The 25,000-nt window shown below is 34.5% G+C and overlaps 1 protein-coding gene across 1 annotated transcript in view; it reads right to left on the bottom strand.

Moving 5' to 3' along the window:
* Positions 1-9,455: 9,455 nt before the first annotated feature.
* LOC145267265 (proline-rich protein PRCC-like) overlaps positions 9,456-25,000 on the bottom strand; it is a 133,052-nt gene continuing 117,507 nt past the window's right edge. Inside the window, exon 7 of the mRNA XM_080123289.1 lies at positions 9,456-9,676. Within this exon, the coding sequence (XP_079979415.1) occupies positions 9,590-9,676 (87 nt within the window). The 3' untranslated portion in view covers positions 9,456-9,589. The remainder of the gene's footprint in view (positions 9,677-25,000) is intronic.

Here is a 25,000-nt window from a genome sequence, read left to right as displayed (position 1 = left end):
GAAATAACATTCCTGGAATTTAAAACAGAACTCTGTGGTTTCAACGAAACACTGAAACATAAAACCCAGTCGACCAGTGACGAAGTGGTGAAATTGACATCGTCTTTTTCAGAGAATACGATGGAGAGTCGTCACCGCCATGATGAACGTGAAATATTGTGTTTCACATGCGGCAGAAAAAGACATTTATCGAAAAAATGTCCCAACAACAAACACAAACAGCAAAAATAGTGGTGTAGTTACTGTAAAAGTAACACCCATAAAAGAGAGTTCTGGTGTTATAAACAAAAAGATACAATGAAAAAGGCAGCCGACACCAAGAAAACTCCTTCACATTCAAAACGGAGAACTACTACACCCGGAACTTAATACCGCATATGAACCTATTAGTCGACGCAGGGGCCACCTCGCACATTATAACAGACACGAAGAAATTTAAGAATTTCCACCCAACATTCCGTTCTGAGAATCACTACATGGAGTTGGCAGACGGAACTAAAACCAGTGGCTTAGGCTTAAAAGGAGGAGACGCTGAAGTCTGCCTTTTAGACACTAACGGAAACTACATCACGACTGCCTTAAAAGGGGCACTACTAATACCTTCATACCCACAGTATATATTTTCTGTGAAAACTGCAACCCAAAACGGAGTGATAGTTATTTTCGAAGAAGATGGGAATATACTAAAACATAAAAACATAATGAAATTCAAAATACACGTGTGCAACAGACTATACTACCTAAAAACTATTCAAAATACACGTGTGCAACAGACTATACTACCTAAAAACTATTCAAAATACACGTGTGCAACAGACTATACTACCTAAAAACTATTCAAAATATACGTGCGCAACAGACTATACTACCTAAAAACTATTCAAAATACACGTGTGCAACAGACTATGCTACCTAAAAACTATTCAAAATGCACGTGTGCAACAGACTATACTACCTAAAAACTATTCAAAATACACGTGTGCAACAGACTATACTACCTAAAAACTATTGAAAATGCACGTGTGCAACAGACTATACTACCTAAAAACTATTCAAAATACACGTGTGCAACAGACTATACTACCTAAAAATTATTCAAAATACACGTGTGCAACAGACTATACTACCTAAAAACTATTCAAAATACACGTGTGCAACAGACTATACTACCTAAAAACTATTCAAAATACACGTGTGCAACAGACTATACTACCTAAAAACTATTCAAAATACATGTGTGCAACAGACTATACTACCTAAAAACTATTCAAAATACACGTGTGCAACAGACTATACTACTTAAAAACTATTCAAAATACACGTGTAAAACAGACTATACTACCTAAAAACTATTCAAAATACACGTGTGCAACAGACTATACTACCTTAAAACTATTCAAAATACACGTGCGCAACAGACTATACTACCTAAAACCTATTCAAAATACACGTGTGCAACAGACTATACTACCTAAAAACTATTCAAAATACACGTGTGCAACAGACTATACTACCTAAAAACTATTCAAAATACACGTGTGCAACAGACTATACTACCTAAAAACTATTCAAAATACACGTGTGCAACAGACTATACTACCTAAAAACTATTCAAAATACACGTGTGCAACAGACTATACTACCTAAAAACTATTCAAAATACACGTGTGCAACAGACTATACTACCTAAAAACTATTCAAAATACACGTGTGCAACAGACTATACTACCTAAAAACTATTCAAAATACACGTGTGCAACAGACTATACTACCTAAAAACTATTCAAAATACACGTGTGCAACAGACTATACTACCTAAAAACTATTCAAAATACACGTGTGCAACAGACTATACTACCTAAAAACTATTCAAAATACACGTGGGCAACAGACTATACTACCTAAAAACTATTCAAAATACACGTGTGCAACAGACTATACTACCTAAAAACTATGGAGGAAGGAAATGCAGAAGATAGTTGTCATCAATGCCACGATATTCACACATGGCATAAAATACTCGGCCATTGCAATTACGACGACATAACAAAACTACGTACCCGATGTGATCGAAGGGATGAAAATAAAAAATAAGACCGCAAACAACAAAAACTGTAACGTCTGCATCCAAGGAAAATTTCCCCAGCGACAAATATTCTGCATTTAGTATATTCAGGCCTAGCCAGCCCCATAGAACCAGTGGATTTAAACGGGAACAAATACGCCATCTCATTCACTAACGACTTTTCTGGCGCCGTATTTGTATATTTTATTAAAAACAAAAGTGACGCCACACTTCCCACCAAAAAATTCCTTGCAGATATTTCCCCATATGTCAAAATAAAAATACTGAGGTCAGATAATCGTTCGGAGTTCAAGTCAAACGACTTCGGAAAACTACTTCGCCGTAACAACATAAAACATGAGACCTCAGCGCCATACTCACCTCATCAAAACAGAACGGCCAAAAGAAAACTGGCTCGCAACATCTCTTCTGTGGGAGAGATTGCAGAGAAGAGAAAAGGGCATCCCCACTAAGCCACGAAGTCTATTTTGTACTTTTTGATAGGCTGTTTTTAACAGCTCCTACCCAGATGTGGCAGCAGTACTCCATCCTTGGACATACTTGGCTTTTATACGGATAGAGAATTGCATCAGCAGTGAGATATCTTCTGGAGCGGTAGAAGGATCTTACCATTTTGCAGCGCCCTTGGCAACAGACTTAATGTGCATGTTCCATTTCAGGTCAGGAGTAAAGGTCAATCCCAGAAGCTTATCAAAACATGGAGCTTCCCCTAGACGAGAGCTATTCATTTCAATTGATGCCAGATGGGGATCAAAGCATTGATGATGTAAAGATAGGAGCTTGGTTTTAGATGCATTAAAAGTAACCAGCCACCTCTTCCCCCACTGTACCACACGCTCAAGATCAGAGGAGAGAGAATCAGAGAGAACTTTGTCATTTACGGCCTTTGATGTGTTGCCATAGATGGTCGTGTCATCAGCATAGATGTCAACGAATGATTTAAGTATGTGATTTGGGAGATTATTGATGTAGATCAGGAAGAGAGTTGATTTAATAATTGAGAAAACATTTCCAATTATACCGTAGCTGGAAATCTTGTGAAGTAGGCCTTTATGTTATACCTTATCGGATGCCTTTGATATGTCAAGAGCAATTGCCCTAGAAAGGAAGCTTTTGTCGAGAGATTCACTAATCCTATGAGATATAACCGTTAACACATCTGCTATAGATCTGGCAGAACGGAAGCCATATTGCATGTCACTAAGAAGGTTATTTCTGCTGAGGTGGTTGACTACTTCTCTATTTAATATGGATTCCAGCAACTTACTCATGACACACAGGAGACTTATTGGCCTCTACTGAGAGAGAGATGACTTATCATCTGAATTCTTAAATACAGGGCATACTGATGAGGTTTTCCAGGGTGTTGGGAAGCACTTCTCCTTAAGGCAACGCTTAAACAGTTTTGTAAGTATGGGGGCAGGTTCTGGTTGAAGCTTTTTCAACACTATAATTGGAATGCCGTCAGAGCCAGTTGCTTTACTGGAATCAAGGTTCTTGATTAGCTTGGTGACCTCACACACAGATATTTGTATGTTGCATAGCGTGTTGTCTGTTATAGGAGGAAATACGGGGAGCTGATAGCCTCTTTGCATAGGGTAGAATTAGCTGCAAAGTTCTTGGCAAATAGTTTGGCCTTGTCTGATGCTGACGAGATGACCTCAGGTCCATTGATGATGGTTGGGTAGGGCACATGCTTCTGTTCAAGATCCTGTTTGCTATTTGCCCAAAACTGGTGGGAATCAAGCCGCTGCTCAGCTACTTTGGATTTAACGGACTGAGCATATAGCTCTCTTGCATATTTTATTATTCTTTTACAGTGGTTACTGGCAGTCCTGAAAGCAGCTTTAGTATCAGTGCATCTATTATGCTGGTAGTTATGGAAAAAGTGATTTCTGTGTGTGATGGCAGAAGCAAATTCTGGGGAGAACCATGGCTGGCTGGTAGGTTTTTGTTGGAATATTTTGGATGGTATGAATCAGTATATGCCTAAAATTAACCATTCGGTCAGGTTTTATACTATAGAGGACATATCCTTGTGTGTTTCTTGGTATTTGGTTATTACTCAAACATTATTTCGAATGGGTTATTTTGATTATTATGGATGAAATTCTTATCATATTGATTACAATTAAAAATTATTGATTTTATAGTGAATCTATCATTTTCAATTGTTGATCTATGGGACCTTAAAATGTGTAAAACAAGTTAAGGGTAGATAAACTGTTGATTTAAAAAATATTCATTTTTTTTAGATGTCAGCAATTTTTTTTTTGTTCACCCACAAATGGATGCCCACACCCTATTTAATCATGACTAATTTTAATTTATTTATTTTTTTTACTTAATCGTTGAAATTGCCAGGGTTTGAGCTGTTTCCACAACCAACATTACAGTTTCAATAATTGCTATCCATCCTATTCAGTGTAATCGTTTATTTGACATTAAGTTGTATTACTTTGCCCTTCATATTTTCATATTTACATTTGTGTGTGTTTACTATACTTTACTGTCTAGTGATAATATCTGTGTTTATTCTACCCAGGTTTAAGTCATAAGAGTAGGAATTTATTTCTGCAGAGACAACTTTGTATGACATCCATTTTTTTTTTAAATTACCTCTTTCGAATGCACTATGTGATAAGCTTCAAGTAAGCATAGGTTGCAACTTTTGGATTTACTAGGTTGGTATCTTCTACTCTTGTCCACTATTAACCATTTTGTTTCAATTCTTTCTGATTTCTACGTAGTTCTCTGATCCAATCTCCTAATGCAGTTGTATTCTTCTTTTTGTTTTTAATAATTCTAGTGCCATTCTCATTTACATTATTGTTTCTATCACCATTACGTTCATTCCTCGGTCCAGTTTTAAATGATGCCCTGTGGTTTCTGTATCTGCGCTTGAACGTGCAACCTGTACGACCCAAGTACACTTTCCTACTGTTATCTACCATAGCCTTACATATTATATACAGATCAATCTATACTGATAGCCAAATTGATTATTGAAATGCTCATATCTTTGGTTCTATGCGACAAAACTACATGAAAATTTGCAGACTTTTGAAGATTATAATAATATTCTATGGTCAAATTTTTATGACAATTGGTAAAAAAGAACCTATATTTTCTAACCAATAAAATATGCCCAAATTTGCCCACATTTGTATATATACTGCCTTACAGGCCAGCTTCAGTTTTGTTGTTTCGCTAGTCTCCCCTGTGGCCTTGTATTAAAGCCTTAGCTAGTTTGCAGATGATATTGGTTCATAATTTTTTAACGGTTAATTTTTTTATACATTTGTCGTCAGTTTTGTCTTTATGTGACTATATTTCAATTTTATTTCTTACAGATTGATTATGGACAATTCTGAACAGTCATTCTGGAAGATGCACAGAATCCATACTGGAAGGACAAATAAGGGTTTACAGACTTCCTCAACGTCAGCAGGAGAATTGCAGTAAAGGTCAGAAAGGAACGGAAAGATAATGAAGTTAACTACATCAAAGAGAAAATACACACAATTCAAGATCATCGATCCTAAAAACACCAAAGTTTGTCACTAAAGGTGATGTTATGCCAACCCCACTTTTTTCCTGAGAGCCTCATATTGAACATCAATCGAATGAGATAGTGAACACTTGAATTGACCCCCATAACTGCAGATAGATAGTAAAGGTGAAAGCAAGACCCAACACCCTATCTTACCAGAAACGCATAACCTATTTGTCAGAAAACTTTACTGATTAGATTTCAACTATATTTGACCTTTCACTTTTCCTTATTGCTTTATATGAGTCACCAGTTGGAATAAAAAGGACGAAGTAAAAGCCAGGACTCCAAGTGCTATCGTGAGTCGATGTCAGAAAAGTGAAAAAAAATGGTGGCCGTTTCTCTCATCAAAGTCAAAGGCAAGTTTTTATCAAGCAAAATTGACAGAACAATTCACAAAGATAAGCAGATCCAAGTTTGGTTAGGAGTAATGTGTCGTATCTCTTCATATTACACTTTTTCTTTTCTATCCTGAATCAGTCAAGGAGAAAACTTTCTACACTGGAACAGTTTTATTTTTCTCCCAATCAAAAGTTTTCCTTTCTGAGGAGTGGAATTTTTTTTCTCATTAAAAAAATGACCTTGGGTCTAATTTTGCCCTTACAAAGAAGCAAGTAAATATGAACCTAAGCTTGATGAATAACCCCCTCCCACCTCCAAAGAAAAAAGAAACTATGGTTTTATTTCATTTCTAAATTTTTTAGATGAGTATTAGTTATTTGTATTATTTGAAATCTTTGGACGCATTGTTCTCATCCTGAGTGTCATTTTCACAACGTTTCAGCTGATGTAACCTCTGACTTTCTTCAAGTGGACATTGTCTCTATCTTTTTTTGATCGAGTTAAACAAAATTCCCATTATGCCGTCGTCTCCAGTGTTTGCTTGATTTTTTCATATAAATAAAGCGAAACTTATTGGAATGTAACCGCCTGGCCTTTGGGCAGGGTAGTATCTGTTCTGTAGTTGGTCCTTGGTCAATGTAAGGGAAACCCTTCATACTGAGACAATTACTATTTGGATACTGCCAGAGTGCTCCCTTTTGGGGGAAAACCACATTAAAATAACATTGTGTCTAATTTGCTTTTATGGGAGGTTTAAAAGCAACACCATTTCTGCATAGTTTTTGATTGACGACATTAAATTTGAAAATGGAGTAGTGGTAAGATGTCAGATTTTTTTTTACTTCTTTTCCGCCTTTGTGTCATGGGTTCGAGCCTGCCTGCCTACTACGACTTCTTTTCTTTTTTTTTTGCTCAACACACACCTCCAAACACCCGGGCAATGCCAGGCACCCAGGCTAGTTATCATTAAAATTCAAAATGCATGATGTGTTTATCAAACGGAGAAGGCATCAAGTCATTTCTATTAGAAATATATCAAATTATATCAAATTGGTACGGACCCAAATAAATAACAAAATGTAAATGACTCGATACCTTCTGTCTTATAAACACACAAGACATTTTGAATTCTAATGATTATGGGGGGAAAAAACAACAAAATTCATTCCATTATTCACTAATAAAAGTTATATCAGCCGAAACATTGTGAGAATAACACTGAAGATGAAAACAGTAGTCTGAACAATTCAAATAATACAACATATAAAAATTTACACAATGTGTTTTTTCAAATATGGTGTCCAAAATGGCTACCAAATTCATTAAAATGTCCATTACTCCTAAACGAATTAGTGTATTTGATGTTTTCCAACATTTTTTAACATTAGTAGATAGAAATTATATGAAAACATAATTATCTGCTGATGACTGTTAAAATAGTATCTTCAAGATGCATACAAGATGGCCGACTATGAAATCCTTAAAATGCTCATCATTTATTAATTAGTCACCTTAAAACAGTGCTTTTCAATCTTTTTGGTGGAGCAGAACCCCATGGAAACATTCCACTGGGTCATGGAACCCCAATGCCATAATTTAGTTGTTTTATACAAAAAACAGTATTTAAAAATTAAGATGAAACGAAAATACTCTTATGATTTTTAGTGCAATTCTTTTGGCGTTGACTGTACAATAAGGATATATAAAAGCGAACATAATAATAATGGCAAGAAAAAATTAATTTATTAAAATGTAGCAAATCTAATTATGTAAAATTTAGAATGTATTTAAACAATAAATGTTTTCAAGAATGCATATAATAATAAAATACATTTTCAAAATCGAATTTAACATTCTGTTTATTTGTTTTTTGCTCTAATTTAGAAATTGTGGAACCCCTGGCGGAACCCTAAGGTTCGGCAGAACCCTGGTTTAAAAGCACTACCTTAAAAGAACAGTAATTGTTTTTTGTTTTTTTTACATTTTCACCCCAAACAAGGCACGTTGCCACTTTGATGTAGAGGGCTACTATCAGGGACCTAAGTTGCAGGGGTACTATGTAGGGAGTTTAACAACAAGATGTCTGTTCACATTACACTTGCACTTCTGCATGTCAGTACAGTTGGGGAAGCAGGAAACTGGAAGAGAATTCCAAAGTCCTACAGTTCTGGGGAAGAAGCTATTAGAGTAAAAGGCTTTTTTACATCTAGGGATCTCAATTGTGAAGGGGTGGGACCTTGCTCCTTGTTAGGTTTGTCGCGGGTATTTTCGTCGAGGGGGTACATGGGCTTGTAGTTCATCAGAGCATCCACCATTAAAATACTTGCAAAACAGGCAGGGGGATGCAAAGTTTCGTTGGTGGGACTGAGGCTGAAGTTTAGATGACAGTTCGGGACATATTTGGTTGGCGACTCTCTTCTGGACCCTGTTCAGGAGCGAGAGACTAGTAGCAGATGCACCAGCCCAAATGTGACAGCGAATGGTGGCTTTGTAGAGGTACAGGATACTTTCAGGCGTAAGTAACTTCCTAGCATGATAGAGAGAGACCACCTTCTTTGCAGCAGCCTTAGCAATAATCTCGATGTATCTATTCCAACTTATGTTTCCTGTGAACGTTAAGCCAAGGAGCTTGAACGAAGTGCTCTCAGGTAAAGTATTTCTAGCCATAGCTATTGTAGTATTGTTTAGGTTTTATTTTAAAGATAGTTTTCCTTTGTATTGTCAGCTTCTTATTATGTAGTAGAACTACCTCATACTTTTAAAAATAAGGTTAATGGTCTACATAGCTTGGAATAGCTTCCTTAAGCTGTAAGCAATAAGCTGAAAGGTGTCAGAGTTTCCATCATGTTTTTTATAAAAATCGCTCCAGAAAAGACAAGAAGCCACTTGATGTAAAAAAAAAAAAAAAATACTACTTAAAAAGTCAAAAACCAGCGAATGATTAGTGTTAGATGGATAGAATACAACCCAGAAAACAGCAATTTTTCCCCCTATGTCAGACGCATCATTATTGGAATGTGAGGACTAATGAATAAAATAAGGGAAACAAGAGTTACGGGAGTCGCTGAAAATAAACTTAACGTTAATTTTCAACTCTCATTGATCCACTACGTAATTATTTTTAAGATACGAGATCAGATATTTTTTTAGTCTTATTCCAAAATTGTTGATGCCGATAATTCATTTAGTGGCTATCATTTTAAAAAAAAAAAAAAAAAAAAAAAACAAAGATGGAAAATTGAGGAATTTAGATATCTTATTTTACACAATAAAATGGAGCTATTCTGAAAAAGAAAAAAAGAAAACCATCTTGTTAGCATTTAGATTTGGGTAAAATGCTAACAATCCTAGTTTGTGAGGTCATTACGAACCTGTCTCTAATAATTTCATCATTTGAGAAAATAGAGTCATTCATGCTAATGTAAAAAAAAAAAAAAAAAATTAAAAGAAAGATTTATTAAGAAAACAAGAAAACATTTTCCTTTTTTTTTTATTTTTTTATTTTTACATCTTTCTCAATTGAAAAAATAAACTGCAGTCCATAAATAAAGAACAACAATTGAGAATTGAAAGTTAGGATTTCACGGCCTCAGCAAACTGAAACAATTTTAAAAGCCATATTTAGCTTGCGTTTGTCGTTTTGTCATTTTATTTTGTGACCACTGATTTTTCAATTCAAGTTCCATCTCTTTCGCCTGGAAAAAAAAAGAAAGAAAGAAAAGAAAATTATTTTTGAAAATATTAATTTGCACTGTTAGTCTTGAATTTTCAATCAAACTTTGAAACAGAAAATGTTGATAAAAATATTCCATATCAAGCCACAAAAGAATTTCAATGAGATGCAATGCGTTTTCTAATAAAAATGTTTCAGAATATTTGTTTACATCTTTAGATAGGTCAATAAAAGGATAAAATTAATCTGATGGTATGAGATAAAAAAGGAAATGTGAAAAACCTAAATCTTAACGTTTCACCCAGCTATTGCATAGACTTTATCAAGTGAAAGCTAAAGGTATCACAAAACGATTATATCTATCTATTTATCTATTATATAAAAGAAACTCTGTGTGTGTGTGTGTGTGTGTGTGTGTGTGTGTGTGTGTGTGTGTGTGTGTGTGTGTGTGTGTGAGAGAGAGAAAACTCATTTCCTATGGACTCAGAAACGGCTAGGCAGATTTTTGGAAATTTCACACGAAGGTACTTGATGTGTTTGTCACACAAAGGTACTTGATGTGTTTACAAGTGTTTTTACATAGGTTTTGTATCGTAATGTATTTGATAAGTATCGATAATGAATAATAAAAAAAAAAATCCAATGAAAGAAGGAACAGGTGATTTTGACCAAAGTTAACACATAATACAACCTAATATCACAAGTGCATTTGAGAAGTTTTTTAGCACACAAGCCAAAAGGCCTAGCATATAAAATCAATGGTAGGTTTTTTGATATGAGAGTGGCATGTTCAAAATGACTGTTTCTGTTTAAAGCACAACTGAACCATGATACTTGACTTTTGCATTTTGAACTTGAATTACCTCTATAATATATAAAAATAATTTTATCAAATCAACAGTAGGTTCTCTACAGTGCAAAGTACACTACAATGTATTTATCAACTCTTATTCTTGAGTAACCTTCGTACCTTGATAAACAATAACTTCCTTGTAAAAAAAAAAAAAATTGTATGAACCATCAGTTAGCAATCACTACTCTAAACAGGTCCTGGATATGACCTTAAACTATATCCGATGGTGAGGTCCCAGTTTGTGGGCTTTGGGGAGTGTGGAGCCACCCCTTAATGCCATTGCTCTCAGGTCCACTCTGACCCGGAGTGGTAGTACCTGTTAGGGTCCCAACTATTGGTTAAATAGAAACTGACTTGAAAAAATAAATATATGCTATTAAAAAATTTATCTTCAAAATCACTGGATTCAGAATTAAGTAACCTGAAAAAGGGTTGATATGCCGTAAAACAAAAACAACCAACCAACTACTCTAAACAATCATACACAGTTATTTCCTTTTACGATAGCTATTTTAAAAACTAAAATCTGTTTTGCGCAACAGAGAATTTCCTAATGGTCCATTCTACCAATTATTTCCTCTCTTCTGCTACTTACAATAATTACCAAAATAAAAATATACAATTTTTTTAATGCAATAAATGGCCCTTTTTGTGGTCAAGAGCAGAACATATTTATCGGTTTCTTTCTGCTCCTATAGAATCATTACTTATGATTTCATTAAAAGGCAAAAAAATGGAGGGAAGAAAGAAAAGTATTAAAATAAAAAGCAAATCATTTTTGTCAACAAATTGAATGCCTATTGGACTGAATACTAACTGCACATCAGACCAAAAATTCATTACTAGTTTTTTGGGGTTTTTTTTTTTTTTTTGCTTTTTTTTTCATACTTAGCAATAACTTCAAAGATTACAGCATAATTTTATTAATCGCCAGGCCTAAAGGGAATATAGATCTCTCTATAAGTTGTTTTTTTTTTATGTGTGTATGTGTGCGTTTTTTAACTATAAGCTATATGCAAGGTTTTTGAAATTAAAAAGGGACAAAGTCTACTTGATACAATCTATCTGATCTTTCTATAAATTCTGTCCAGATTTTAATTCTCTGAAAAAAATAATAAAAATTTTTCACTCCAAACAAGCCAAGCATATGAGGTCCCCTCTACAAGTGAATAATTTAGGAGCAATTTTACCCCTATAATAAACCCTAGGGGGCGGTAACCAGAGTTATCCTGGAAAATCTGTTCTGGCAAAAATTTATTTTCACCATGACTAATGTTTGTGCAAAATTTCCAAAAAATCCAAGGCGTGGTTATTGAGAAAAATGCAAGCAAACGAACGGACGAGTGTGAGTGAATTACTAGGTTCAATCCCTCACTTGTTGAGGGACCAACAAAGCATATTACCATTTGGAACATAAGTGACTCCTATTTGGGATAGTGTCTGACAATAGACTGCAGAGTGTTGATCAGTGAGATGTTTGTTCATATTACATTTAGACTTTAGTAGGTTAGTACAGTTAAGGAAGATGGAAACAGTGAGAAAATTCCAAAGTATGGAAATCCGGGGAAAGAAATTATTAGAATAAAAGGCTTTACAGTATCTCGTGATCTTAATAATAAAGGGATGAGATTGTTGGGTTAGTAACTAAGAATATCTAATGGAACTAAATATTTATATATCATACGATCTGAATATATTATACCAGCTGTCTATATACTGTTGCTTTACTTTTTTTAATTTTTAAACTATGCCATGTTTCTTTTTTTGCTCACACATTTTTTGGTTTCCATTAAAAAGAAATTAAAGAAGAATTTCTTTAATACAGTAGTTATTTGAAAATAATTCCAAACCGGATAAAGTATTATTTGTAAAGAATTAAATTGAATTGTATTTTTACTATCTTAACAAAATGAAACCACAATCCACAAACAAACAAAAATAATGACAAACCAGAATCAAATATGGATTGTGTAAGAAGACACCTACTGATGACAGAAAATGATAAAGAGGGTAACTTTATTTCACATATTAGTCATATATTATATTATTATACATATCAATCATATATCATATTATTATACATATCAATCATATATTATTATACATATCAGTCATATATTATATTATTATACATATCAGTCATATATTATATTATTATACATATCAGTCATATATTATATTATTATACATATTAGTCGTATATTATATTATTATACATATTAGTCGTATATTATATTATGATACATATTAATCATATATTATATTATGATACATATCAGTCATATATTATATTATTATACATATCAGCCATATATTATATTATTATACATATCAGCCATATATTATATTATGATACATATCAGTCATATATTATATTATTATACATATTAGCCATATATTATATTATTATACATATTAGCCATATATTATATTATTATACATATCAGTCATATATTATATTATTATACATATTAGTCATATATTATATTATACATATCAGTCATATATTATATTATTATACATATCAGTCATATATTATATTATTATACATATCAGTCATATATTATTATACATATCAGTCATATATTATATTATGATACATATCAGTCATATATTATATTATGATACATATCAGTCATATATCATATTATTATAGATATCAGTCATATATTATATTATGATACATATCAGTAATATATTATATCATACATATCAGTCATATAACGTTAAGAAAGAAATAGCGCCAGCTAAGAGAGAATTTACGGAAACCACTAAAAAGCGCATCGAAGCACAAAAACTAGGAACTCGAGACTTCTGGAAAATCTACAACAGTGTAGTAAATAATGGGCAATCAACAATTCCCCCACTAACCAACAATCACGAGGTTGTCTCCTCAGCAACCGAAAAGGCTAACATGCTTGCCAGTCGGTTTGCCTCAAACTCCACACTGGACCCTTCCAACCACCCCCTACCTGAATTTCCTATGCGGACAGACGCCACACTAGACGACCTGAAAATCACCCCTGCTCAGGTGCATGCTATCATAAAAAACCTTGACACCTCAAAAGCATGTGGACCCGATCTTATCCCAGCTGTGCTATTAAAAAAAGTGGTCAGCCGAAGTAGCTCCAGTTCTCTCCAAACTCCACAACAAATGCCTTAATGAAGCTTGCTTTCCGGGCTGTTGGAAAACTGCTTCTGTTGTACCAGTATTCAAGAATTCTGGCGAAAGGACAGACCCATCAAATTATCGCCCCATTAGCCTCCTCCCACTTTTTGCCAAAATATTTGAGACCATAATTAACCATGCTCTAGTCCATCATCTTACAGATGCTAAACTACTGACTGACAAACAATATGGATTTAGACAAGCCCGTTCCACAGCAGACATCCTAACTGTGATCTCTGAACGTATATACCATTCACTGGACAAAGCGGGGGAGGGCAGAGCGGTAGCTCTAGATATATCTAAGGCTTTTGACAGGGTATGGCATGAGGGTCTCCTCAGTAAAATCAGATCATACGGTATCACTGGTAGAATACTTAACATAATTAAATCCTTCTTAGATAAGAGAAAAATCCAGGTTGTCCTCGACGGTCATACATCTAAACAATATGATATAAATGCGGGGGTGCCCCAGGGTTCTATCCTTGGACCTCTATTGTTCCTGATATTCATAAATGACCTCCCCGACAACATTGCCTCTGAGATGGGTATATATGCTGATGACACTACACTCTATGGCAGGCACGACAGGAAGATGAATGAACACATTTCTAAAGAAATGGCAGAAACAATAGAGGAAGACCTCCAATCTGTAGTGGAATGGGGACAAAAGTGGTTGATCGCGTTCAATGCTGCCAAGACTAAACTAGTTTCATTCAATAATTACAAGAAACCCTCTCTACCACCCATAGCAATGGCCAACGACTCTTTATCTGAGAGTCCATCTTTCAAACTCCTCGGCCTAACGTTCACAGGAAACATGAGTTGGACCAATTACATTGAAGGCATTGCCAGAGCCGCTGCAAGAAAGGTGGGCTCTCTCTACCGTGCTAGAAAACTACTAACACCCGAAAGTATCCTGTACCTCTATAAAGCCACCATTCGCCCATGTATGGAGTATTGCTGCCACATCTGGGCTGGTGCATCTGCTACTAGTCTCTCGCTTCTTGACAAGGTTCAAAAGAGAGTTGCAAACCTGATAGGCCCTGAACTGGCATCTAAGCTTCAGCCTCTGTCCCATCGACGAAATGTTGCATCCCTCTGCCTGTTCTACAAGTATTTTAGTGGTGAATGCTCTGACGAACTGCAATCACTTGTGCCCCCACGACGTGAGCACCCTCAACAAACCCGACAGGCTGCTAAATCCCACCCCCACACTGTAGAGATCCCTAGATGTAAAAGATCTTTTTACTCCAATAGTTTCTTCCCCAGAACCGCTAGACTCTGGAATTCCATTCCAGGTCCCTGCTTCCCCAACAGTACTGACGTGCAGAAGTTCAAGTGTAACGTGAACCGACACCTTGCTGCCCAAATCCCTACATAGTACCCCAGTAGTTGTTGCCCCTGATAGTAGCCCCCTACACCAAAGTGGCAATTTGCCTTGTTTGGGGTGAAAATGTAATAAAAAAAAATAAAAAAATATATATATTATTATACATATCAGTCATATATTATATTATAATTATCAGTCATATATTATATTATTATACATATCAGTCATATATTATTATACATATCAGTCATATATTATATTATGATACATATCAGTCATATATTATATTATTATACATATCAGTCATATATTATATTATTATACATATCAGTCATATATTATGATACATATCAGTCATATATTATATTATGATACATATCAGTAATATATTATATTATACATATCAGTCATATATTATATTATTATACATATCAGTCATATATTATATTATACATATCAGTCATATATTATATTATTATACATATCAGTCATATATTATATTATTATAATTATCAGTCATATATTATTATACATATCAGTCATATATTATATTTATTTTTTTTTTTTATTACATTTTCACACCAAACAAGGCACATTGCCACTTTGGTGTAGGGGGTTACTATCAGGGGCAACAACTACTGGGGTACTATGTAGGGATTTAGGCAGCAAGATGTTGGTTCACGTTGCAATTGAACTTCTGCACGTCAGTAGAGTTGAGGAAGCAGGGACCTGGAATTCCAAGTCTAGCGGTTCTGAGGAAGAAACTACTGGAGTAGAAAGATCTTTTACATCTAGGGATCTCTACAGTGTGGGGGTGGGATTTTGCAGCCTGTCGGGTCTGTCGAGGGTGTTTACGTCGTGGGGGCACAAGTGCTTGCAGTTCGTCAGAGAATTCACCATTAAAATACTTGTAGAACAGGCAGAGGGATGCAACATTTCGTCGATGGGACAGAGGCTGAAGCTTAGATGCCAGTTCAGGGCCTATCAGATTTACGACTCTCTTTTGAACCTTGTCAAGAAGCGAGAGACTAGTAGCAGATGCACCAGCCCAAATATGACAGCAATACTCCATACATGAGCGAATGGTTGCCTTATAAAGGTACAGGATTCTTTTGGGTGCTAGTAGTTTTCTAACACGATAGAGAGAGCCCACCTTCCTTGCAGCGGCCCTGGCAATGCCCTCGATGTAATTGGTCCAACTCATGTTTTCTGTGAACGTTAGACCAAGGAGCTTGAAAGACGTACTCTCAGATAAAGAGTCGTTGGCCATTGCTATAGGTGGTAGAGAAGCTTTCTTGTAATTATTGAATGAAACTAGTTTAGTCTTGGCGGCATTGAACGTGACCATCCATTTTTGTCCCCATTCCACTACAGGTTGGAGGTCATCCTCTAGTGTTTCTGCCATTTCTTTAGATATGTGTTCATTTGTGCCTGTTATAAAGTGTGGTGTCATCAGCATATATACCCATCTCAGAGGAAATTTTGTCGGGGAGGTCATTTATGAATATCAGGAACAGTAGAGGTGCAAGGATAGACCCCTGCCATACCCTGTCAAAAGCCTTAGATATATCTAGAGCTATCGCTCGCCCCTCCCCCGCTTTGTCCAGTGAATGGTATATACGTTCAGAGATTACAGTTAGGATATTTGCTGTGGAACGGGCTTGTCTAAATCCATATTGTTGGTCAGTCAGAAGCTTAGCATCTGTAAGGTGATGGACTAGAGCATGTCTAATTAAGGTCTCAAATATTTTGGCAAAAAGTGGGAGGAGGCTAATGGGACAGTTATTTAATGGGTCAGTTCTTTCGCCAGAATTCTTGAATATTGATACCACAGAAGCAGTTTTCCAACAGCCCGGAAAGCAAGATTCATAAGGACATTTGTTGTAGAGTTTGGAGAGAACTAGAGCTACTCCGGCTGAGCACTTTTTTAATAGCACAGCTGGGATGAGATTGGGTTCACATGATTTTGAAGTGTCGAGGTTTTTTTATGATAGCATGCACCTGAGCAGGGGTGATTTTCAGGTCGTCTAGTGTGGCGTCTGTTTCGCATAGGAAATTCAGGTAGGGGGTGGTTGGAAGGGTCCAGTGTGGAGTTTGAGGCAAACTGACTGGCAAGCATGTTAGCCTTTTCGGTTGCTGAGCAAACAACCTTGTGATTGTTGGTTAGTGGGGGAATTGTTGATTGCCCATTATTTACTATACTGTTGTAGATTTTCCAGCAGTCACGAGTTCCTAGTTTTTGTGCTTCAATGCATTTTTTAGTGGTTTCCATAAATTCTCTCTTAGCTGTCGCTATTTCTTTCTTAACATTACTTCTAGCTTCTATGTACTTCTGTCTGTTTGAACTGGACTTATGCTGGTTAAATCTGCGGTAAGCATGCTGCCTTTGAGCAATGGCAGTTGCTCAAGTTGAAGTAAACCATTGGGGAGAGTGGGGCTTGCTATAAAATTTCCGCATGGGAACATGGGCTTCGATTGCAGTTTTGAACCATTCAGTGGTCTCATTTGCACACTGTTCAGCAGGAAGAGAAAAATATTTCCCCATGGGGCATCTCTGATAAGATCTCTGATGGCTTTGCAGTCAGCCTTTATATACATATCAGTCATATATTATATTATTATACAAGAAAAGAATTCATTTAAATTCCACTGGTGAAAGTTTGACTATTCAAAATGCAATTAAATCAGGAAATAAAAAAATGTTGAAAGTCAACCAGTGTAGTGCTTACTGACTTCAGAAGACCATTAAAGCTCAATTTAAACAGATTAATCTATATAAAAATACAGTAGATGTATGTATGTGTGTGTGCCTATAAATATTTAACTGATAAACTCTTGAACTACTGGTCACATAACACTGAAATTAAAAAGAAATAGTAACCATACAGGGTGGAATGAGAAAAGTGTCCCCTTAAAGAAAACAACAGTACTGCTTTATTTTAAAACTTTTATTGGAAAAATCAATTCAGGTAACTTGATTATGTAGTAGAGCTGATATCTATTCAATGTAGCCACCTTCAGCCTCAATCACCACCTTGATACGGGTCTGGAACTGGGAGCATTCCTTTTCCACAAGCGCTGGTGGGAGCTTGGCGCATACTTAGTGGATGGTGGCTATCAGGCTGTCTTTGGTGTTGTGGAAGGTCATGTTGATGATGTTCTCGATGTATAACTAAACGAAGTAGTCTAGCGTGTTCAATTCAGGGGAGGAGGAGGAGTGCCAGTGCGAGAAGGGTACACAGTCGTAGGACCCCTTCTGAAACCAAACCTGGGTCTCTTTGGACTCATGGGCCGGTACAGAATCCTGCTGTCACACGCTCCTCCTACCTTCTTCAAATGTGCCTTGTTGAACTCGAGAATGTTTTTGCCGAATTTGGGAATTTGGATGGAATTTCGAATAAAACCCTTTATTTACTTCACAGGGGTAGCATTTCTTCATTTCATCAGCCACGACTGAATAAAGGTCCAAAGCAATCCGCAATTGTATTTTTTAGTCGTCCACATTGAGAATTGAACGATCAACATTCAGGAGATTATCACTTTTATAATTGATTTTTCTAAGTACTCTAATCACTGCACCACAGGTCCTTGCAGAAACATTCCCGAGTTTGACAAGGTACACCTGAAGAAGGCTGGAGGTTACATTGACCGAAACGTTGTGAAAATGACATTCAAGATGAGAACAGTAGTCTGAAGAATTCAAATAATATGAATAACCAATCCTCATCTCAAAAATTCAGAAACGTAAGTTTCTTGATTTTCAAACTACATAAAAATACTAAGTAAAAATGAATCTTTTTAATATGGAAATACAGCAAGTTGGAACTTTTTCCAATGTTCGATCCAGGTTCACATTCATCATATCTATTACAGAAGTGCATAATATGTAACACTGCAACCAAAGGAATTCAAAATATTTATCAAGCTCATGAAAAAGAATGCTTGGATTAAATAAGGAGGAAACGGATTGGAAAATTCAAAAATGGAAATTTTGAACTTTAAAATAAAGACATACCAGGATGTCCAACTAAGTTTGATGAAGAACTCTTTGTGGTATCGCATAAAAAAAACACTGCTGTATTACTGTATTAGATAAAGCAGCACTCACCCCTTGAGTTGAACCGGCTTCCTCATGAGGAGGAAGTGTCATGAGAATATGAAATTCGTAAGCAGTGCTCGGTCAATTAAGAGAGATGAGTTTTTGCAATTCTGGCAGGGAGGTGTCAACGTTCACCTACACGCAGCAGCTGGTATTCCGTAATGGAACCATACAACTGAAGAATCATTAGATTGTGGTAAAACTTTTTGTTGACATCTTCAATAACTTAACTTGCAATTTAGTTGTTTCCAGGCAATTTATGATTCAACCATTTTACAATTAATTTCATTTGCCAGCACCTTTCGAAAGCCAACTCTTATAGGAACAGAAATTGTTGCAGATGTTGAAAGAGTTAATATAAATTCAGCTAAAAAAATTTATTCCAGTGGGTGGACTGAGTGTAACAGTTACTAAATAGACTTTTTTTTAATGAGTTATAAATTTTTATTTACTGGCAGTTCAGCCTGGCTTTGCTCAGGTCCTATGTACTGTTCATAATTTTATAGGCATATATATATATATATATATATATATATATATATATATATAAAAGTTTGACTCATGTCCAGGTAACCTATGTTTATACCCAAAATTAGCAGAGGAGTTTGGTAGAGTCTGCAAAAGTCAACTCTTTTTACTTTGACTTCTTGGCAGCCAATATTTCGGCCAAAAACCAATTAAAAAGCTTGCCCTATGTCTGAATAAACTTAGCTGAGTAATTTGGTAGAGACCCCAATTTTGACCCCTTAACATTCATTGTTTTGAGCTCAAATAAAATTAAAAAATTTGATCCATGTCCAAGTAACCTAGATCTAAAATTTCAAGTGTTTCGACCCAAAATTGGCAGAGTTTTCAAAGGTCAAATCATTGAACTTTGACCGCTTGACAGCCAAGTTTCTGGCCAAAAACTGATTAAAAACATTTTCCCAAATCTCAATACCCTTTATATCAAATCTCGAGTCTGTAGACTGAAAACTGACAGAGTGGTTCAGTTAGTAAATACACACACACAGACAATCAATTTCGTTTTTATAGATATATAGATTATATGCATATATTTAACGTAAATAGCTAGTCACTGAAATAGTTTTATTAACTTGATAATTGACCCTTTTTATCAGTTTGTATTGCCCATTTATTTGATGCGGAACTAAGGCAGAAAATAGGACAAAAAGAACAAAAAGTGTTCCATTCCTCGTTCCAACTACTGCTATCAAGAGAGACACACGGTAATTACAACTTCTCTCTTTTGGATTTGTCCATTTTCTCCTCTTGTATACCTTCCTATCAAAATGTTTCCTTTTGTTTCCTTTTTTAATCTTATCTATTTCTTCCTTTGTAAGTTTTGCAATGATTATTGAAAAACTGATAACATCAGTAGCATCAAAGCTTTTTTCTTTCATGGCTGGCAGGTAGTTACACCGAGATGACTAATGTATATCCACCAAGTAGAGAATCTGTGAAAACTTTTACAAAATGCAGGGATCCAAATTATATGTGATAATGTCAACATACAACGCATATGTCAAACCTGTACTTTTTTACAGCTAAAACGTGATTGATGATGAAGCAACAAAACTCATAATGCTGACTTCAGCATGTCAGATGGAAAAATTGCCAGTCTTACTGTACTGCTGTCATTGCATGTGCACACTCACGATCCACACTCTGTATACAGACAATCGCAAGGAAATAAAGATAAGGAAAAAATTTTACTCACTCTTATCTTCAGTGAAACAACATACATTCATTTACAAGTACTTTCCAGAATAACGCCTTGTCTCTTGTTCAAAAGTCTTCTCATACTTCAATGTGCTTAAGAAGACACTGCCGTGTTGAACACGTAGTACTCTGTCTTTGTTTGACCATGTTTAGAACGTGTCTTTTCTTATTGTTCTCATCCTAAATGTGCAACACGTTAATCTCTGCCTTTCTTGGCCACATTCCTTGCTGTGACGTCACCTCTCACATGGTCCATGATTTGAATTCACTGGCTGTTGCTGCTGCTAATGCAACCATACGTGCGTCTGTGCTCTGTTTCATCATCTATCAAAAATTACATTGTACAACAATGCCTCAACTGGCATGGGCATGTCACTTGCTGTCAGTCATCTAAAACGCTCCCAAAGTGTGTTTCATGTTGATGTCAATAGTGCAGCAATGTAGTATGTTGTATAAAACAGAGGGGATCCGTTGATAATATTTTGATCCTACCGAGAGGCAGAAGCGAAACATGACAACAGAAAAAGTTGGAGGTTATTCACTAAACGTCTACCTCAACATGAGACAAAAAGACAAAACAAAATTGAAAATTATTTTTTTAAGATATAATCTAGTATCTCTCAGAGAGATTTTTATTTGTCAATTTGTCCCACATAATTTTTTTCTTTGTTTGTTTCAATAATCTTAATCCAGGTGTATCTTTTTTTTTTACACAGGCATCACCACTTATCAAGGCCAAGAAGCCACTCAAGGATAAGGGTTAAAGCGTGTATAGTAGAAATTGAACAAGTAATAGTAATCATTAGTAATGAAAATTCGTTAAATTTGATAACTTATATGGAACGGCTCATCAAGAACTTATTTACATTAGACTTGAACACAACCATATTGTAGTCAGTCGGAAAGCAGGAAAACGGAAGACAATTCCACAGGCGTGCAGTTCTAAGAAAGAAGCTTTGTTCATGGAATCTACATTTAGGTTTAGGCACAGATAAAGAGTGGGGGGAATTATTGATAGTGTTTTCAGCTAGACGAGTGTTTCTTGTGAAAGTTAGGCGAGGGGGGGGACCATAGACTGAAGCTCAGTCGAACACTTTCCATGAAAATAACGATACATCAGAGACAAACTCGCAACATCTCTTCTGTTGCAGGGAAGAGAAAAGGATACATGCTAATATATTCCGCAGTTTTGGAGTTAAATTATGTTTGAATAAAAAACATTAAACAGTACAAATAACAATTAATTCACCAAGTGACTCATCTCTTATTAGGTTTTTTTTTTTATCACACTCCCTTTTTCTCACTATAAATTGTCGGACCTGCTTAGCTTTCTTTTTTACAGTGTACAATCTCTCTCATTTCTCTCATTGTGTTTATTAAAAATTGAATGTAATAAAACTGACTAAAAACTTCCAATCATTCCATTATAAACAAACTGAAATATCACCATTCATAGTAATACTATTAACCTGTATTGGAAAGAAAAAGAAAGAAAAATAGAAGATATAGTGAAGTGTCAAAAATACTATTATTAACCAATACGTTTTCTTATATTTAAAAAAAAAAGAAAAAAAGTCTCCCATGAAATTGAACATTTCCCAAATTATATTTGCATATTATCTGAACTCAAAAACCTGCGGCTTTTTTGTATTTTTTTTTTCTTCTAAAGTATGCATTACTTCTAGCTAAAGATATTACTTCTTAACCAGCTTTTTAAACGAGTTAAAAATAACAAGACTTTTTCAATTTGATAAAAGTTCCATTATAGCATATTTATTATCGGGTGGCCGAACATTCTGGCATTAGATAGATAATTCAATGTTGAATTTAAAAGAAATAAATAAAAATACAAAACAAATTGAATGTAATAAAACTGACTAAAAACCTAAGAATGATTGAAGAGTCCACTGAAATATCACCATTCATAGTAATACTATTAACCTGTATTGGAAAGAAAAAGAAAGAAAGGAAGATAGAAGAAGATATAGTGAACAGAAAGAGACTAATTTGGGATTTTTGCTTTTAGTACATTTTTAATTTAACTGGCTTTACAAACTCATTTTTACCTGATTCAAATAGTTTAATCTGAGCTTAAAAGAATGACCAAACTGATCATATATATATATATATATATATATATATATATATATATATATATGTGTGTGTGTGTGTGTGTGTGTGTGTGTGTGTGATAGGACGATTGCAATATTTTACTCAATACCAATACAATTGTGAATTCTGATTCTTTTTAAATCTCTAAATATTTAGCTATAAAGTTGCTTTATTTATTTATCTTTTTTTTTTTAGATTACTGTCAAAACCCATGCATATATTTTCGCAAATATAAAATATACACTTGAGGGGAGGGGCTGATTTTAGTTTAATTGGTAGTTTAAATTAGTCTTGGGATTATTAATTGGAATCGGGGAAAAATGGGAACTGTTAGAGGTATCGGAAAAATGTGTGCCTATTTTCCAATACCAAAAACGATTCTTTTATATATATTTTTCTTTTTATTTGATTTTGCTTAAAGCAAAGCCTTCAACCGCTGGTAATAATGATAAAATGAAAAATATTTAATGATTTTAAATAATAAAACTATCATCTTAGGTTCATCCCCCACAAGTATATTTTTAGGCATGAGAAAATATCTACATATTTAACATGTGTTTTGGAATAAATAACAATTCTGTTGTTAAACATTTAGAGATTTATAAATAATCTGAATTGGAATGGGTAATTGTATTCGAATCAAGAAATTAGTACAGGATCAGTAATTGTATCGGAATAGAGAAAAATATTAGAATCGTCCCATTGCTGGTTTAGATCAATAAATAGCTATTTGATCATTAGTAACAGCAATCGAAAATTAAGTTTAAAATACACAAAAACAATTAAAAAAATTGTTTTTAGCATAGAAAATGAGCACAATTTTTTTCTGAATTCTTCATCAATTCCGACCCTTTAAACAGTTCTGATTTTTTGAAGTCTCAATTCCTAAGTACGTGCAAAATAAATGACCGATTCCCAAAAATGTATAAATATTTTGACCCCTTAAAAATTCACCAAAATTAAAGAATCAATAAATTTTAATGTAATTTTCAGTATTTATTAATTATCACAGAAAATAATGAACCCATTACTTTTTTAAAAATCTCAATAAAAATTTAGGGTTTGTATTACTGTACACATAGATTCGAAAAAGTTGTCAAAAAAACAAATATATAACAAATAAATGTTATCAAAGGCAAGATAAGTTACTTTTCTACCAAACTGGATATATTTTTCGTGTTTTTAGTCAATGTAACATGTTTATTCAGCCCCCAAAACATACAGTGTTTATCGATGTATTGGAAAATTCAAGATGGCGCCCGACTCTCTTATTAACACGGTAAGTTTAGGAAAAGGTGTTATAAATAATAAACTAAACAAAATACTATTAAAAATCCACCGAATATATGTCAACCTATGTCACAGTAACATATATTGCGCGAGTTTCTAACAGTATTTTGTCTAGTTTTATATTTAAAGCACCTTTTCCTAAACTTACCGTGTTAATGAGAGAGTCGGGCGCCATTTTGAATTTTCCAATACATCGGTAAACACAGTATGTTTTTCGAGCTGAATAAACATGTTACATTAAATAAAAACACGAAAAATTATCCAGTTAGGTAGAAAAGTAACTTATCTTGCCTTTAATAGCATTTATTTGTTATATATTTATTTTTTGACAACTTTTTCGAATCTATGTGTATAGTAATACAAACCCAAAATTTATCATTTTGTGTAAACAAAAAACACCTTTGCTATCGTTATAGTAACGCATGAATTTATTTTTGCTTTTTCTTATTAAAATAAAGCATCAAAGATGTTTACAATTAAACATTTTTTTTTCAAATATATCATGAATATTATGTAAAAATCCCAAAAGTATGTATTAATGAAATCGATATAACTCAAAGAAAAATTAATTTCTCGAAATAATATTATCAGTGAATTAAACATAATATAATTGCAAAAAATATTTCATGTTATTTTAATGGTAACAGGTTTAGTGTAAATTTAAAATGTAATATTCTAATATTTTTTGCGCATATTGCTGTGTGAACATCAGTGTAAGAAATTTTTTCTATAATCTTGAAAAAAAAAAAAAAAAATGAAAATATTGAAGAC

The sequence above is a fragment of the Euprymna scolopes genome, chromosome 4, assembly GCF_053919585.1.
Source record: "Euprymna scolopes isolate OS-2025 chromosome 4, ASM5391958v1, whole genome shotgun sequence".
In the NCBI taxonomy this organism is placed as follows: domain Eukaryota; kingdom Metazoa; phylum Mollusca; class Cephalopoda; order Sepiida; family Sepiolidae; genus Euprymna; species Euprymna scolopes.
This window is presented reverse-complemented; position numbering and strand designations above follow the sequence as displayed.